At 48.0% G+C, this 17,338-nt stretch overlaps 1 protein-coding gene across 3 annotated transcripts in view; it reads left to right on the top strand.

The window, feature by feature from the left end:
* The window catches only part of Ptprg (protein tyrosine phosphatase receptor type G), an 873,855-nt gene that overhangs the window by 712,265 nt on the left and 144,252 nt on the right, over positions 1 to 17,338 (top strand). For all 3 annotated transcript variants that reach the window (XM_004661265.2, XM_004661264.2, XM_045136198.1), the window contains exon 7: positions 7,904 to 8,061. In XM_004661265.2, the coding sequence (XP_004661322.1) occupies positions 7,904 to 8,061 (158 nt within the window). The remainder of the gene's footprint in view (positions 1 to 7,903; positions 8,062 to 17,338) is intronic.

The raw sequence follows: 17,338 nt of genomic DNA, 5'->3' as shown, positions 1-17,338 counted from the left end.
CTCCTGTGGGCACTCTGCAGCCTGTGCAGCCTGGCACTCTGGGGCCAGGCTTGGTGCTAAGCCTCTTACATCAATTAGCTTCTTAATTGTCATAGCAACCCTGAGGGGCATGTAGCTCGTGATTGTCATTTTACAGATCATGGAACTAGCTCAGAGAGGTCAGAGCCTGTGCCTGGAGGCACACAGCTGTTAAATACCATTTGGTTCCAAATCCCATGCTAGAAGCTTAGTGTAGATAAGGTGCGCTGGGAAGGTACCAGCAGTCAAATTAAAAGGAGAGGAAAACAAAACACATGAGCACAAATGAGTGACAAGATTTTGGTGGCTTGGGGGGGGGGATAAAAACAGTATTAACTATTAGGATAATAGTAATATGTTTGATTTGGAAGGTGTCTAATATATCCTAAGTTCTTTCTAAATCTGTTTTTCTCTTTCTCAATCTCTCTCTCTCTCTTTCTTTCTTTTTTTATTGTTGTTCTTTTTCTATGTAGGGTCTCCCTCTAGCCCAGGCTGACCTGGTACTCACTCTGTAGTCCCAGGCTGGCCTCAAACTCACAACTTGTGCCACCACACCTGGATTTATTTTTGGAGACCATTGTAACCTATGCAGTGTAGACTGGCCTTAAGCTGATCTCACCATCATCTTCTTGCCTCTGGCTCTCAAGAGCAGGGATCAGAAGCATGTTTCATCAGGCCTGGATGATCCTGTGTTTTGTACGGGCTTATTTAGTCTTGATCATAGTCTGGACAGGATAATGGCCTGTAGAAGCCGCTCACAGGGGAGAGTTGGGGTTCAAATCCCAGGTCTATGCAGGTCTGCTGTCCTCTGCAAGACCTGTTGGGATAGGGAAGAGCTCACAGGAGCCAGGCAGTGGCCAGATCTCACTGGACAGCTCCGATTGGGATGTCCCACCTTGTGGGTATTGCTGGGCTAGAGGAAAGAATTCCATTTGAGACTTGGGATTGTCCTTGAGCATTTGGCCTTGGCTCCGTTATTTCTTTCTGCTCTTTATCTACCCAGTTGTAAAATTAACAGGATGAAAATGGTGGTTCCCAAGTGACCCTGCGTCTCCCACTCACCAGAGTGGCTATGCTTTTAGAAATGCTGGGCTCCTTAGTAAGATGTTTCTTGAAGAAAGGTGGTCTGGCTCCCAGAGCCGCTGGGTAGGACAGTCTCAGGTCCTTTTGAGCTCACCAAGTCCTAAGGCCTGTGGCAGCAATGGTGATAGAATGAACGTCAGCGAGTTCTTGTCCTCCTACCCATGTCCACCTACCTGGTCATTGATCTGGTCACTCTGTCTAAATGTTGGCATCCACATAACAGGTCACACTTAAGTTATCTTTCACACTGCAGAATTTATGAGTCCCCTCTCACCAAAGCTCATTTTTGTTGTTTTCTTTGGCTTTTTTATTTATTCATTTTGGCCTGTGTGTGTGTGCATGGTATGTGTACGTTGCTGAATGTGTGAATGCATGTGTATGCATATGCTTGTGAATGCCAGAAGTTAGTCTCTGATATCCTTCTCAGTCTCTCTCTACCTTATTTTTATTTATTTATTTACTTACTTACTTACTTATTTATTTGAGAGAGGGAGAGAGAATGGGCACACCAGGGTTTCCAGCTATTGCAAACGAACTCCAGGTGCATGTGCTCCCTTGTGCATCTGGCTTACGTGGGCCCTGGAAAATAGAGCCAGGATCCTTTAGCATTGCAGGCAAACACCATAACCACCAAGCCATCTCTCCAGCCCCAGAAGTACACTCCTTGAGGCATAGTACTGGGTAAAACATACGGGCCAGTAACCTTCAGTTAACTTCACCTGTTGCTTTACATCTGGGGAGATGAGCCACATCTGAATTCATATATATATGTATGTGTGTGTGTGTGTTTGTGTGTGTGTGTGTGTGTGTGTGTGTGTGTATAAATATATATATATTTTATATATATATAAAATAATTTTCGGTTTTTCAAGGTAGGGTTTCACTCTAGCTCTGGCTGACCTGGAATTCACTATATAGTCTCTTGAACTCACAGTGATCCTCCTACCTCTGTCTCCCAAGTATTGGGATTAAAGGCATGCACCACCACACCTGGGTGTTTTTTAAAAATATATTTTATTTATTTATTTACTTGAGAGAGAGAGAGAAAGAGGGAAGGAGGAAGGGAGGGAGAGAGAGCATAGGCATGCCAAGACCTCCAGATGCATGTGTCCCCTTGTGCATCTGGCTTTACATGGGCCCTGAAGAACCGAACTGGAATCCTTTGGCTTTGCGGGCAAATGCCTTAACTGCTAAGCCGTCCCTCCAGCCCTCTATCTTACTTATTGAGCTGAGGTCTCTCACTGAGCCTGGAGCTCACTCATTCTGCTAGACTAGCGAGGCAGTGAGTCACAGCAATCCTCCTGCCTCTGCCTCCCCTGCCCTGCAGTAGTGCATGATCACCAACACACAAATCTTTCTTTTCTCTTTCTTGCTTTCTTGCTTTCTGCTTTCTGCCCCCCCCCCCCCCCGAGGTAGAGTTTCACTCGAGCCCAGGCTGACCTGGAATTCACTATGTAGTCTCAGGATGGCCTCGAACTCACGGTGATGCTCCTACCTCTGCATCCCAAGTGCTGGTATTAAAGGCGTGTGCCACCACACCTGGCTGCACACATGCCTTTTACATGTGGGTGCTGGGGACCCAAACTCAGGCCCTCGGGCTGGCATCTCTAGCACTTAACCCACAGGCTCTCTGTCCAGGCCTCATTTATGAGGCGTGTTGCCCTATGAACTCATCCTCTCCCCAAACCCAGCAGTGAGGCCGGTGTTTCATTCATTCGTGCTCTTTGAAAGCCCTACCCTACGGGCTGGACAGATGGCTCAACAGCGAACACCACTTGCTTGCAAAGCCTAACAGGCCAAGTTCAATTCCACAGTGCTGCAGTCAGGTTCGCATTACTGGTAGAAATCACCCAACCAAGAGCAGCTTGTGGGGAGAAAAGAGGTTTACTTTCGCTTACAGGCACGAGAGGAAGCTCCACAATGACAGGGGGAAACATTGACACGAGCAGAGGGTGGACATCACCTCTGGCCCACAGAAGGTGGACACCAGGAACAGGAGAGTGTGCCAAACACTGGCAAGGGGGCGCTGGCTATAACACCCATGAGCCTGCCCCAATACACCACCTCCAGGAGGCGTTAATTCCCAAACCTCCATCAACTGGGAGCTTAGCATTCTGAACACCTAAGCTTATGGGGGACACCTGAATCAAACCACCTCACACAGTCTCCACAAGAAGCCAGACACGGGCAGGGATTTTGTTGTGGCATCTTGATGGCATGTACCCCATGCATAACTGCCTTGCCGATATTGCACACAACCCCGATGCCGTTTTTTATCTGGTCACTTGTTTTGCGGCCTTTGATCTGCAGGCACGTGGGCGCGCCACCAGGTTCACCTGCACAAGAGGGGAGAAGGAAAGGCAACGCTTTGTGGCACCTGATGCCAAACCCCAGCACATGCTCTCCAGGGTCTCGGGCTTTGTGTGGGCTGTTTACACGGCTCAGGAAATGCAGTAGCAGCAGCAAGCAGGAGCCAAGACGGTTAGTCTCGTGGACAACCTCGTCCCAGCCCAGCACGTCTGCAAAGGTGTCTCCATGCTTAGTTGCCAGGAACCAGGTTAAATTAAAGCCTAGACCTGCTGGGGAGGCTGGGTGTGTGCGTGCGTGCGTGCGTGCGTGTGTGTGCGCGTGCGCGTGTAAAATGAGTCTGCTAGCTTCCACATTCTGTCCTTCTGTCCAGCTGGGACTGTGTTTTGTAATTTTGATTGCAGAATCCTGTGGTTTGAAGTTAGTTTTATTATTGTTATTATTAGCTATGGCCATACTCAGTATATAAACAGCACATATTGGTTCCATCCTTTCCCTCATCCCTGCGCCCCCTCCAAAAGGACCCAGAAATCTCTAGGAAAATTGGCTGCTAAGCCTTGTAAGTAACTGCTCATCCTACTCACTTGAGACCTCATGATTCCTTAGTTAGCCTTGCTGTGCCTCGATTTCCACATGGGCACACAGTTGACATGTTAAAGGTGCATGCTTCAGGGCTGGCGAGATGGCTGCACGGTTAAAGGCATGTGCTATGCAAGCCTGCCCACTGCAGTTCAGTCCCCAGCACCCGTGTAACTCCGAAGCTCCTGTGTCTAATCACAGCGAGCCTCCAATGTGGAGCCAAGAGAGTCCGAAAGCTCGTGGAGCAGATGGACGGGCCGCCCCCCTGGAAAACAGCAGGAGAGGCCCTGCTCAGATAAAGTGGAGAAAAGCACCGATGCTCAAAGGTGTTCCTCTGTGTGCCATGATACATGTGTACGCGTGCACACACGCTCACACACACACACACACACACACACACACGCACACACAGTAACGTGCACAGTTCATAGAGCTGTGTGATGCCGGGAACAATGAAGGACTCTTCTGAACGCGGCTCACTGGTTTGCATTCCGGGCTCACAGAATTGGGGACATAATGGGATCGGCTTGGTGGAGTGAAGTGTGAAGTAAGAGTTGATGCGGGGCTGGAGAGATGGCTTAGCGGTTAAGCGCTTGCCTGTGAAGTTCGAGGCTCGATTCCCCAGGTCCCACGTTAGCCAGATGCACAAGGGGGCGCATGTGTCTGGAGTTCGTTTGCAGAGGCTGGAAGCCCTGGCGCGCCCATTCTCTCTCTCTCCCTCTATCTGTCTTTCTCTCTGTGTCTGTCACTCTCAAATAAATAAATAAAAATTTTAAAAAAAAGTTGATGCGGCTCTTCCAGTACAACCTGCTGCCTAGGTTAGGCACTGTGAAATTGTGTGGGCGCAGAAATAATGTTTCTGGTTTCTTCTCTCCCATTTACAAAGAATGATGAACAGAGACAGAAGAGGGCCACACAAGAATGACTTTATTGGGGTTGGAGAGATTGCTAAGTGGTTAAGGCATTTGCCTGTTAACCCTTAGGACCCGGGCTCAATTCCTCAGAACACACATAAGCCAGATGCACAAGGTAGCACATATGTCTGGAGTTTGCAGTGGCTGGAGGCCCTGGTGTACCCATTCTCTCTCCCTGTCTCTCTCTCTCTCTCTCATAAATAAATATTTTAAAAATACAAAAAAAGAACTAAAGCAAGCACAGTTGTAAGTTTATTGAAAAGCAAAACTCCCCACAGTTCGCAGGAAGGGGATCCAAATGTGTTGAAAGGTAGCACTCTATAGGTTTTTGTGAATATGAAACCTCAGGACAAGTCTGGTCTTGGCCCACATGGAAATTAAGTATTAAGCTGAGATAAGTCTAATAGTTGAGTCTAAAAACTATAGGTTAGTCTAATAGGTTCTGAGTTGGGAAAATATGTTTTTTATAATTAATTAATTAATTTATTTATTTATTTATTAGATACAGAAGAACAGAGGGAGAGAGAGAGAGAGAGAGAATGGTATATCAGGGCCTCTAGCCACAGCAAATAAACTCTAGACACACACGCCACCACCTGCATCTGGCTTACATGGGACCTGAAGAATTGAACCTGGGTCCTTAGGCTTCGCAGGCAAGCACCTTCTCCACTAAGCCATCTCTCCAGCCCAAAAATATGCTTTTGTACTTCTGGGATAAGACCGAGTGAAAGCATGAGAGGCCTGGGCTCGTGTGTGACGTGACAGTCGTCACTTGCTTACTTCACAGCCTCCCCGTCCAGGGTCCTGGCATCTGAGAAGGCCTGTTCCCAGGGAGGGGATAACTTGTTTCTTGTGAGAAAAGAGGAAGAGAAAAAATGGCCAGTGTCCAGCTGCCGTTTTCGTGAGTCATAGTTGTTTGAATTTCCGTTTTCAGGTCAGAATTGCCTTGGAACTTTTCCAAGGCAAGTTGCTGTCCTGTGTTCTAATCTTCCTACAGAATGGGGCTGTCTGGCTCCTAATCTCCATCCGTGGGACTGTGCCCAGCATAGAGCAAAACCCAAATAAATGTCTTGTTGAACAGACTGCTTCCAAAAGGAAAGGACCATTCGAATCATTCAGCATGGCCGTTTTCTCCTGGGGTTTCTACACCAGCCCTCAGTTCCCTAGACCTTTTAGCTCTAGGGGCACATTTTCACAAGTCCCTATCCTGATTACTCAGTGTGAATGGTAGAAGTGTGAAGCTCGGGAAGATTGTTCCTTGGGCACAGGTGTGAATGCATGGTCACCGAGAGCCCTGGAGCCCACCAGCACTGGCCTGGGAGCTCTTCTGGAGGCCACTAAGGAGCTTAGACAAACCATGAGCAGAACCGCGATGGTCTTATGACTCCTCTGGGTGGGAGAAGAAGGCCTCCACTTTAAACTTAGGCCTACATCGCTGGCCATGCCAGAAGGGAGTAGACCTTCCTGTGATTTGTGAAGGGACATGGATAACCTATGGAGCCTGCTTGGGAGGATTTTGGCAGTGTCCACCCTTCTCTGTGCAACGTCCATCTGCCTCCGGGCCTTTGCATGCACCGTTCCAGGTCTAAGATGTCGCTCGTCATCCTTCTTTTTTTTTTTTTTTTTTTTTTTTTTTGCCCCTCCACCTTCAGTTTTCACCCAAATAGCTTCAGCTCCATTAGTCAGCTCTGTGTAGTCTCCAGCATCAAGATGCCCCGCTTCATATCCAAGCTTAGTTTCTTCCAGAGCTGTGCGACCTCAGGCAGACGCCACCTCACACCGCGCCTCACTCTCTCATACTTACTGATGTCACTGTCTCATCATTCCTTTCTGCTTTGTGGAGCCCGTCTCAGGGTCGTTATTGTCAAGTTCAGGGAAGTGCCTTGGCCCGGTGCCCTTCGACCTGGGCAGGTCTTGCGTGTCAGTTACTTGTTTGTTGCTGCGACCAAATCACCTGGAAAGAAGCAGCTTCGGCAGGAAGGACTTGTTTGGGCTCACAGTTTGAGGACACGCAGTGAGGAGGACAAAGCCACAGGAGCCCCTCGAGCTCACGTTGGCAGAATAGGACCCAGAGAGAGGAGACCCTGAGCGCTCGACGCACGCTCTCCCGTTTCCCTGTCTTAGTCAGTACAGGACCCCAGAGCGGGGTGGCTCCTCGCACATTGAAGGTGGGTCTTCCCGCCTCGGCTAATGCACTCTGGAGGTACCCCACAGACACGTGCAAAGGCGTACTTCATTGCATCCGGCATGTTCCTTAACTCTGCCGGGTTGACAATCAGAATTAACCATCACACTGGGTGAGATCCTAAAAAATGTGGCCCACATCAGAACTGCATGGGACTGTGGGTGTGGGGTTTTCTTTTCTTTTTTTTAAAGGAACTCTTTCTTTATTAGAGACAGACCAGCCACTGCAAACGAACTCCAGATGCGTGTGCCCCCATGTGCATCTGGCTTATGTGGGACTTGGAGAATTGAACCAGAGTCCTTAGGCTTTGCAGGCATGTGCCTTAACCACTAAGCCATCTCTCCAGCCCTTCTTTTCCTAATGAGTCTTTTATTTTGTCCCCAAATCTATCCCACCAATTAGCAGTTCAGAGGTTCTAGATGGAGAAGGGCTCTGTGGTGAAACAAGGTTGGGAAAAACAAGGCCCAGCCTGCTTTCCGTAGCACTTCTCCATGCCCGTCTTCACCATGCTGGCATGTTCTGTTTCCTGGGGCAAGGGAGGGACAACCATGTTGCTCATTCGTAGAACCTCATCTTTATGAAACGCTGGTGTCTCCCCCTATCACACCCTGGGAACTGCTGCTGTGTCCTTTGAGGCCCTCCCTTCCCCACACACCAATGACTCTCAGGGTCTGCACAGACGCATGTCTGCGGTGGGGTACCAGTGAGCCGGGGGCTTTGACTGTGTGTGTGTGTGTGTGTGTGTGTGTGCGCGCGCGCGCGCGCATCTGAGATAGGATCTGACTCACCACTGTGTTCCTGCCCTCTCCTCAAACAGAGAAGGAGACCTTCCTGGATCCTTTCATGCTCCGCGACCTCCTGCCCGCATCCCTGGGGAGTTACTACAGATACGCGGGCTCCTTGACCACCCCTCCGTGTAGTGAGATCGTCGAGTGGATTGTCTTCCGGAAGCCTGTCCCCATCTCCTACCATCAGGTGCGTGCCCTGCCCGTGTGGGCTTTTTGTTTTGACTACTCTGTGTTGACTCACCTGTTTAACATGGCTGGGTATGCCTAGCAGGGAGTTTTCCTTCTTTGTACTTTGATTTCTAAAGTCTTCTCAACAAACATGCTTCTTAAAAATATTTTATTTATTTATTTATTCATTGGAGAGAGAGAGAGAGAAAGAGACAAATAAAGAGAGAGAAAATGGGGGCACCTCTGCAAACGAGCTCCAGGCGCATGCACCACCTTGTGCATCTGGCTTTACATAGATACTAGGGAATTGAACCTGGGTTCTTTGGCTTTGCCTGCAAGCACCTTAACCACTAAGCCACCTCCCCAGCCCTCAAACATGTTTTTTTTTTTTTTTTTTTTTTAAATCCAAGAAGGGTAAAATGAAAAATATCCGGTTTGTAGCTGTAATTAACTGGCACTGTTGTTGCATTCAGTCCTGTAGAAATATTATCTATTCCACAAAATCAGGAGATAAATATCAATGCTCTTTGTATGCGTGAGCCCGTTCAGTCTTTCTGAGTCATCACCTTAGTAGGAAGGTATAATCTATACCCTTATTTTATGGAGGAGGTCAGTAGACGTGGAGAGTAAGCACCATGCCCAAGTTCACACAGCTGTTATTGAAGCCATGGTGTGTTTTGTCAAAGTCTCGTGAATGCTCGCCTGCCTGCAGTTCCGAAGAGAGAGGTCTGTGTTCATGAATAACTCAAATGAAACAGGCCTCGGATTCAGCTCTGTGTTAGACACTTTTTTCTACTGTCAAAATAACCAATCATATCAACTTCAAGTTGGATTTCCTTTGACTCACAGTTTCAGAGGCGAAGTCAGTTGGCTTCATTCCCCTGGGCCTGCCTTCCTGTCATGGTGTCCAGAAAGCAGGAAGAGAGGGAGGGAGTGGGGACAAAGCATACTCCCAGTGACCTACTTTCTCCAGCTATGCCCTGTCTCTTCACAGCCTGTTTAGCTGTGAACTCACTGGTCAGTTAATTAATGGATAAAGTCAGTTTTATGATCCTATGACCGCTCAGTAGCGCCACCAGCTGGAGCCTTGGGCACTGCAGCCTTTTGAAGATTGAGTCGTATCTGAGCTACAGCAAGTTCTCTCCGAATGCTAAGTCTGTTACTTACGTCAGCTTGGCCAGTGAGTGACCATTGAAAGATGGGCACCACACTACCCTGGCACGAAACAGAAAGATTCGGTATCATGCGAGGCTAATGAGTGGTAAAGCCAGAACCATGGTTGGCTTGGTCTTACTCCCAAACACACGTGCTTTGACCCTCTACTACACTGCTTGCCGGTCTGAACAGATTTCCTTGGAAGGTGGGATTCAGGCTGAGCAGTGCATCATGGGTAAAGGCTTATGAGGTAGAAATGGGGACCGGGGCATTGGCAGAGGAAAGGGAGCCTCCGGTGAAGTGAGGGGTCTTGGAATCATCTGAGAATCACTACAGTGAAGGGGGAAAACTGTCTGTAAAGAACGTGCTGGTTGTTAAAGGCGCAGCATGCCCATTCTCTCTCTCTCTGTCTCTCTCTCTCTCCCTCTCCCTCCCTCCCTCTTTCTCTGTCAAGTAAAACAAACAAACAAACAAACAAACAAAAAACCCTGGAAGGATGGCTTAGCAGTTAAGTCGTTTGCCTGCAAAGTCAAAGGAACCAGGTTTGATTCCCCAGGACCCACATTAGCCAGATGCACAAGGGGGTGCATGCATCTGGAGTTTGTTTGCAGTGGCTGGAGGCTCTGGAGCGCCCATTCTCTCTCTCTGTCTCTCCCTCTTTCTCTGTCAAATAAATAAATAAATAAATAAAATAGTTTAAAACAAGATTCAGCATGCCCTGGGTGAGTCAGCAGTCCTCGGCATCATTTTCATAACTGGACCCAGGCGCGCCAGGTACGAGGGAGCGTGTTGGACCCACGACCCAGCATTGCATGAAATGGAGGTGCATCACTCACTTTCCTCATTGCTGTGATGCGACTTCCGGCGGAAGATGTGCTTTGGCTTACAGTTCGAGGGATGCAGCCCACCGTGGTGGACTTGGCAGCGGCAGGAACATAAAGGTCCCATTTGGCCCTTGAATGAAGGGAGCAGTGAATGCCCATGCTCAGCTGTCTCTCTCCTTTTTCATGCAGTCCAGGAACCCAGCCCATGGAATGCTGCCCCCCAGTTATGGTGGGTCTTCCCACCTCAAACAACCTAATCTAGACTATCCCTCCCAAGTGATTCTAGATCCTGCAAAGTTGATGGCATTAACCATCATAGGAGGCTTCTTACAAGGGCCTCTCATTGACATGACCTCTTGCCACTACCTCTCCAACCTTCTAGCTGTGGTCAGGGATGAGACAGAGGGAAGGGGAAACTTCTAGAATGTTGAGCTGATACCAGCAGTGGAACTTGAGAGACAGTTGACAAATTTTGCTCTTGGGGGATAGTCCAGTGAGTTTCCTAATCAGGGTAGAGGGTATGGAATAGGGAGTGGAGGGAAAAGGGTAGGATGGTGTCTGACTGGGGCTTTTTTAAATGTAAGAAGCAGAGATTATGAGTTTAAGCAGCTTGAGCGGAAGGAGTGTCTTGGAGAAACATGGGGTATCCTGATGAGGCCAGATGTTTTCCTGTGCTGTGTAACCAGCAGAAGAAGCTGAGAACTTTCCCTGCCTCGGATCTCATGTGGTCTCATCAGGTCTGAGACCCTCTAACATGGCTAAGTGAGAGATGCTGTGTTTTTGTAAAACTCTGCCCCTGTTGTTTCTCAGCTTGATTTCTTTTACTTCTATGGCTTGCAATGGTTGTTCTGGTCACAGATCATCTTCAAGATCAAAGGCTGGCTATGGCTAACACAAGTCAATTCTCCTATTAAGAAAGGATTCAAGCTGGGCGTGGTGGCACACACTTTTGCGCCCAGCAATTGGGAAGCAGAGGTAGGAGGATCACCATGAATTCAATACTAGCTTGGGACTAGAGAGTATCAGGTCAGGCTGGGCTAGAGAGAGACCCTACTAGAAAAGAGAGGGGGTGGGGAAGGAAGAAGAAAGAATTCAAGAAGATGGATCTGAGTAAATCTGGGCCAACTAACTGTCTGGCCATCTTTCAATAAGTCACTGGAGGCTGTGGGCAGTGTCCTAAAGCATTTGGTAGCTACCTTTCTGGCATCTTAATGCCAGTTCCACAGAAGGAGATGTGGGCAGAGAAACCCTTTATCCTCCTTTCAAGCAAGGCTGGGCGGCACCAAGCAACACTGCTTCTGGGTTTTTCTGCTCTCAGCAGCCCTTTTTCTTCAAGGTTGTTTTTCTTTTCAATTCCGTTCTGACAGAAAAGGAAGGAACTGTAATTTGGTTTCGGAACAGGACCTGCCAGGCGTAAGGAGATAATGAAATAGAAACAAGTTTTCTTTCTAATGATGAAGCCAGCATTGTTTTATTAAAAATAAAATAAGATTGCAGTCCAAATATTTATTTCTGCAGGGTTGAGGAAAGAGTGTTGTTGAACTTCTTTGAAAGGGAATTCTATTTGTCACTTAAGATGAATGCTTTTCCTCAAAGACTTAAAGGTTTGAGCTAATGAGGTTAAGCAGTTTGGGTGTGGATTTCAGGTATGGGGGGACTAAGCGTGGCATTTGATTGGCTGGGGAGGTATGAAGGCAATCAACCTATACTGGGGTTTATGGGAGCTCCAAATGGCTCAAAAAAAGAAAAGGCACAGTTTGGGGGCTGGTTACCTGTTGAAATTCTTGGATTGGCCACTTTTCGGTATTTGGTAAGTCGAACCTTCCCAAAGTGCTTTGTGAGCTCCTGTTTGCTCTTTCCCTCTGGACCACAAGGACCTGCGCAGACAACAATGCCGGTGTTTGCTCTGCCTTCCACTATGTTTGTCTTGGAAGGCATTGTGTTAGAGGGTGCATTAGGGCTTCTCTGGAGGACCAGAACAGATGGGACGAACATACATTACAAAGGGGGTGCATTAAATCAGCTTACAGGAGGTCGTCTGAGCTGTCCGCCCGTCGCTGTCTGCAGGCTGGAGTCCGCGCAGCCGGCAGCCGCTCGGGTCACGAGCGGGGATGCCTCAACCGTCCCAGTCTGGTCTGGAGGGCTCCCGGAGAGCCGCTGGTCTTCAGGCCACACAGGAGGGCTAAGAAGCCGGGTTCCCACGTCCCCAAATGACGGCAGCAGTGGGGTGGAAGCGCGCACACCAGCAAGAAGCATGCAGCCCAGCAGAAGGCACTGTGGTCTCCTGGAGAATCCTTATTTTAATTTTTTTCATTCCTTCTTTTCTTCTTTCCTTTTTCTCTCTTCTTCTCCCTCCTTCCTCCTCTCCCCACTCTCTTCCTCTTTTCTTCCCTCCCTGCCTTCCTTCCTTCCTTCTTTCCTTCTCTGTCTCTTTCTCTCTCTTTTCTTTTTTCTTCTTGTTTTTCTTTCTCTTCTCTTTTCTTTCTTTGGACATGGTCTCATGTAACTCAGGTTGGCCTCAAACTTGCTAGGTAGCAAAGGGCGACCTTGAACTCCTGACTCTCTGGCCACCACCTCCTGGGTCTGGACTTATTCAGCAAGGATTCTTACAGGCTGGCAAAGCACTCTACCAAGCGAGCTACATCCCCACTCCCCAGAGCTTCTTTATGTACGGTTGGTGTCAGAAGCGCTGCCTACTTTGGGGGAGACTTCCCTGCTTAAGTTAATCCCTCCTGAAAACAGCCTCAGAGACCCACTCAAGAAGTGTGTGTCTTACTTGACTGCTGATCTGATCAAGTGGACCATACAGGTTTAATGACCACATAGGGGGAGCAAGGAAAGCCACTCATGAATCGCGTTTATTTGTAGTTTTCTTTATTACAGTACAATTTCAAATGATACTTCACTTTTTTGCATGTGTATGTGCAGTGTATGCACACGTGTGTTCGTGTTTCTGCACATTCTTGTGGAGGCCAGAGGGCAACAGCAGATGTCTTCCTCAGTTGCTGTCTGCCTTATTCTTTGGGGCAGGGTCTCTCACTAAACTTTCAGCTCACAGATTTGGTGAGACGAGCCAGGTAGGAAATGCCCGCCCCTGAAGTACAGGAATTACATGTGTGCTCAGGATCCAAACTCAGGCCCTTATACGTGCACGGACTGCATCACCACTTTTATCCAAGCCTGATTCTCACATCCCTGACTTTCTCCCAAGGGGGAGACCAGCTCCTCTTGCTGTGTTTGCACTGGACCTTTACTGGCCAGCTTCCTTTCGGCCACAGCTTTGCCAACCCCTGGAAAGGCAAGTGATCACCGTAGTGTCCAACTGCTGGCATTGGGGCCCTGCCCAGCCTGACCCTGCCGACGTCCTTTCTGAAGTTAGCACAGAACGTTCATTTCAGAAAGGCTCACAGCCAAGCTGGAAAAGCCAAGTAGTTAGGAATAGAAGTAGTCATTCCTGGTCCATCAAATCCTCAAATCCTTGAAATTCTGTCCTTCTCTCCTCTCCTCTCCTCTCCTCTCCTCTCCTCTCCTCTCCTCTCCTCCCCTCCCCTCCCCTCCCCTCCCCTCCTCCTCTCTTCTCCTCTCCTCCCCTCCTTCTCTCCTCTCCTCTCTTCCCCTCCTCCTCTCCTCTCCTCTCCTCTCCTCTCCTCTCCTCTCCTCTCCTCTCCTCTCCTCTCCTCTCCTCTCCTCTCCTCTCCTCTCCTCTCCTCTCCTCTCCTCTCTTCTTTCTCTTCTCTCCTGTCCTCCCCACCCCTCTCCTTTCTTCTCCTCTCCTCTTTTCTCCTCTGCTCACTCATCCAATGGGGGCCTGTGGGCAGTGAATGAAAGTATGGTCTCATAAAATGGGGTGGTCAGCCCAGACTGGCCGCTAATGGGACATGGGTTTCTTTGAAGTCTTGCAGATCATCCAAGAGAAGCTACTTCCTCTTACTGCTTTATTGTCTTTTGTGAGTCTGGTTGGATATTCCAGTCAGTTGTAGCCTATGAACTCTGCCTTTGGCTTGTGCGATAATCTAGGTCAGAAGGCATCATTTGTCACTAAAATCACCTGAGGATTTGGTTGACCACATAGTCTGTGTGGTTAGTGTGTCTCTGCCAAAAACCTGCCTTGTCTTCCAAACAAAACGGCGACACTCCAGTCTTGGCATGGGCTCAATCGAATAAGACCAGTGCTGGAGTGGTGGGCTGTAATGTTCATAATGAGTCCAGAAGACATTTTCATCTCTGGGTCCAGTCTTGTTTTATTCTAGAACAGAGGCTCCCACATGATGCTTCCTTGCCCACCAGCTACCATCTCAATGCTTTCCTTCCAGAACTGTTGCCTCCTATGTGCTAAGAGATGACATTGCAAAGGGGCTGGAGAGGTGGCTCAGCAATTAAGAGATGGCATTGCCTAGAATTTTTTTTTTTTCCAGCATGAATTAAAGTGTTTGATGAATATTCTCTAAAAGGCAGTAATTGAATCTGAATAAGTCTTTTATTTGCTTTGGATATTTGACTTTTTTTTCCTAGCAGTGATAAGATTTATTTGTACAACCTGCTTTTGATTGAAGTTATCACTGTCAGAAAACAATAACCATCATCATCATCTAATCATCCCATGTGGAGTCTTTAAGAGCAGTGTTGTGGGGGCAAACTGTCTCAGTTCTATTCCTAGTTCCATTCTTACTCTTTTTTGCTGGTGCCTCAGTTTCCCCATTCATAAACATGGACGCATCGTACATATTACTGTGCCCAAAGGGCAGCACCGCCCAGTAGAAATAATGTTTTCCACACACATTGCTGAACTTTTGTAGTAGAGGCTGGGGAGGTAGTTAAGTTCGTAAGACACTTACTTTGTAAGCATGAAGACCTGGGTTCATTTCGTAGAGTCCCCATCATAAAAAGCCAGTGGCTGGGAAGATGGCTCAGTAGTTAAGTCTGCTTCCTATCCAAACATGAGGTCCCGAGGGAGCCTGAGACTACCTGAGTTTGAATCTCCGGGATTCATGTCAACAGCTGGTCGTGGCCACACACATCTGCAGCCCTCATCCTGTAGGGAGCAGAGCTGGAGATCATTGGGGTCCACAAGCTGCCAGCTCCTGATTCAGTCACTGGGAGGGAGAAATGGATGGGTGACCTTCAGAGGGGGAGACCCATTGTTTTCTACTGGCTTCTACCGGCGAGTGCACAGGGCATTGCGTCAGCACATACAGAGGTGTAATATATCACAGTGTATACCACGCGACACACACGTGCTCCCCCCCAACACACACACCCAAGAAAAAGCCAAGCACCATGAGCCATGCCTGTCTTTCTAGCCCTGGAGAGGCCTTGACTGGAGAATTCCTGGACTTGCTGACCAGATAGCCTAACCTACTTGGTGACTCCAGGCTAGTGAGAGACCATGTCTCAAATAGAGATGGATGACACCCAAGGAGTGACTCCTGAGGTTGTCCTGGCCCGCACACACACCCCCATCCATGTACACACATGGACACGCATACACGCGTGCACACGCATGCGGTAAAATCTGGACAGTGAAGCCGGCATGGTGGTACGTCTTTTATCCCAGCCCTGGGAGGCAAAGGGAAGAGAAATTCAAGGGCAGCCTGGGTCCAGAGTGAGCATGCACCCTTAGGCCTCACAGGCAAGCGCCTGCCCCGCTGGGCCATCTCTCCAGCCCTAAAGAAAACTTCTAAATGGTGGAGTGAGGAATCGTGAATCCAAAAGTGATAGTTTCCGTTGTCAGTTACTTGAAGTCCCTTCCTCCACCGACGGCCTCCTGCAGCAGCGTCTCCGCCAGGGGGAGGACATGGCCTTGTGTTTAGCTGGCTGTTCGCAGATTTCGTGTTTGTAGCTGTGGTTCAGTAAGTAAAAGTGAGGCGGCTCTGGGCTATTGGGAATTTAATATTCCCTCATTATTGCCTGTTTAATAATGAAGTAACAAAACAGTACCTCCCTGTCGTCCCTGAAATGTACAATGGGCCAAGGCTGTCTCCAAGAACTCAGCGTTTCCAAATGCTAAAGCTCAGGTTTCTAGTTGTGCTCATAATGGACTCATTTTGTGTAATTGGTACTGCATACCCAACAACTCTTAAACCATCATGCAAACTGGCCTTTAACGCTTCATGATTCTCTTACTACTGATTTTCTCTCATCTCGCCCCTTCAGCCACAGCAGCCCCCTCCCCACGTCTTGTGGACAAGAGCTATAGCCACACACAAATGGCAAGAAAAGATTTCAACTTCCCCTTGATTCAAACTGACAGATTAAAAACTAATTATTCTCTGTAATACTTTTATAATAAAAACTAAGTTGAAATGATTTATATACACTTCCAGCCAACACATTTGCAATTCAAGGTTAAAATTGTTCCTGCAACAGCACCAGTTAAAATGCAATTACAACTCCCCGAGCAGGGATAAAAGGAGGAAATGTTTTACACGTTCACTTCAAAAGTTAAAAAGTCAATTTAATATTGCAGAAATACAAACTTTCATTAATTTTTTTCATAAATGATAAAGACTTCATTAGTTAGAGTAAAGTAAAGATAAATCCAAGTGTGTTTATGACGTACTTCTGGGGAAGGGTGAGGCAGAGAGGATTTTTGTTTTCATCTTCCACCTGTGTGCACCAAGCTGGGCCACACTTGGCGTCCTTGCACAACACAGAAGAAACCAAATACTCTGGCTTCCCAGTGCTGGGTCGCTGCTTGCCGTGGCTTTGGAGTCAGGTAACAGGTTTGTTTGGGGCCATCCACAGTCACTCCATTTAGTTTCCTGATGTCCTACTTCTTGTCTAGTGAGTCAGGCTAAAGAACCATTAAACATGAGAGAATCTGGTTGAGAGCACAAAAACAGAGTCCCCCAAATCTGTGTTTCCAGAATAAACATTTTAGTTTTTGCTTGTTTGCTTTTTTTCTTTTTATCTATTTATTTGAGAGCAACAGACAGAGAAAAAGAGGTAGATATGTAGAGAGAATGGGTGCGCCAGGGCCTCCAGCCACTGCAAACGAACTCGCCTCCTTGTGCATCTGGCTAACGTGGGTGGGTCCTGGGGAATCGAGCCTTGAACCTGGGTCCTTAGGCTTCACAGACAAGCGCTTAACCACTAGTAAGTCATCTCTCCAGCCCTGTTTGTTTGTAATTTCGAGGTAGGCTGTAGCTCTAGCCCAAGCTGACCTGGAATTCACTATGTCATCTCAGGGTGGCCTCGAACTCACGGTGATCCTCCTAACTCACCTCTTGGATCCTGTGTCATCTTGAGCATCTTGCCTACTATTCCTCAGCCATTTCTTTCAACAATACACAGATCATTGTCATCATCATCATTGTC

The sequence above is a fragment of the Jaculus jaculus genome, chromosome 16 (genome assembly GCF_020740685.1).
Source record: "Jaculus jaculus isolate mJacJac1 chromosome 16, mJacJac1.mat.Y.cur, whole genome shotgun sequence".
Lineage (NCBI taxonomy): Eukaryota > Metazoa > Chordata > Mammalia > Rodentia > Dipodidae > Jaculus > Jaculus jaculus.
This window is presented reverse-complemented; position numbering and strand designations above follow the sequence as displayed.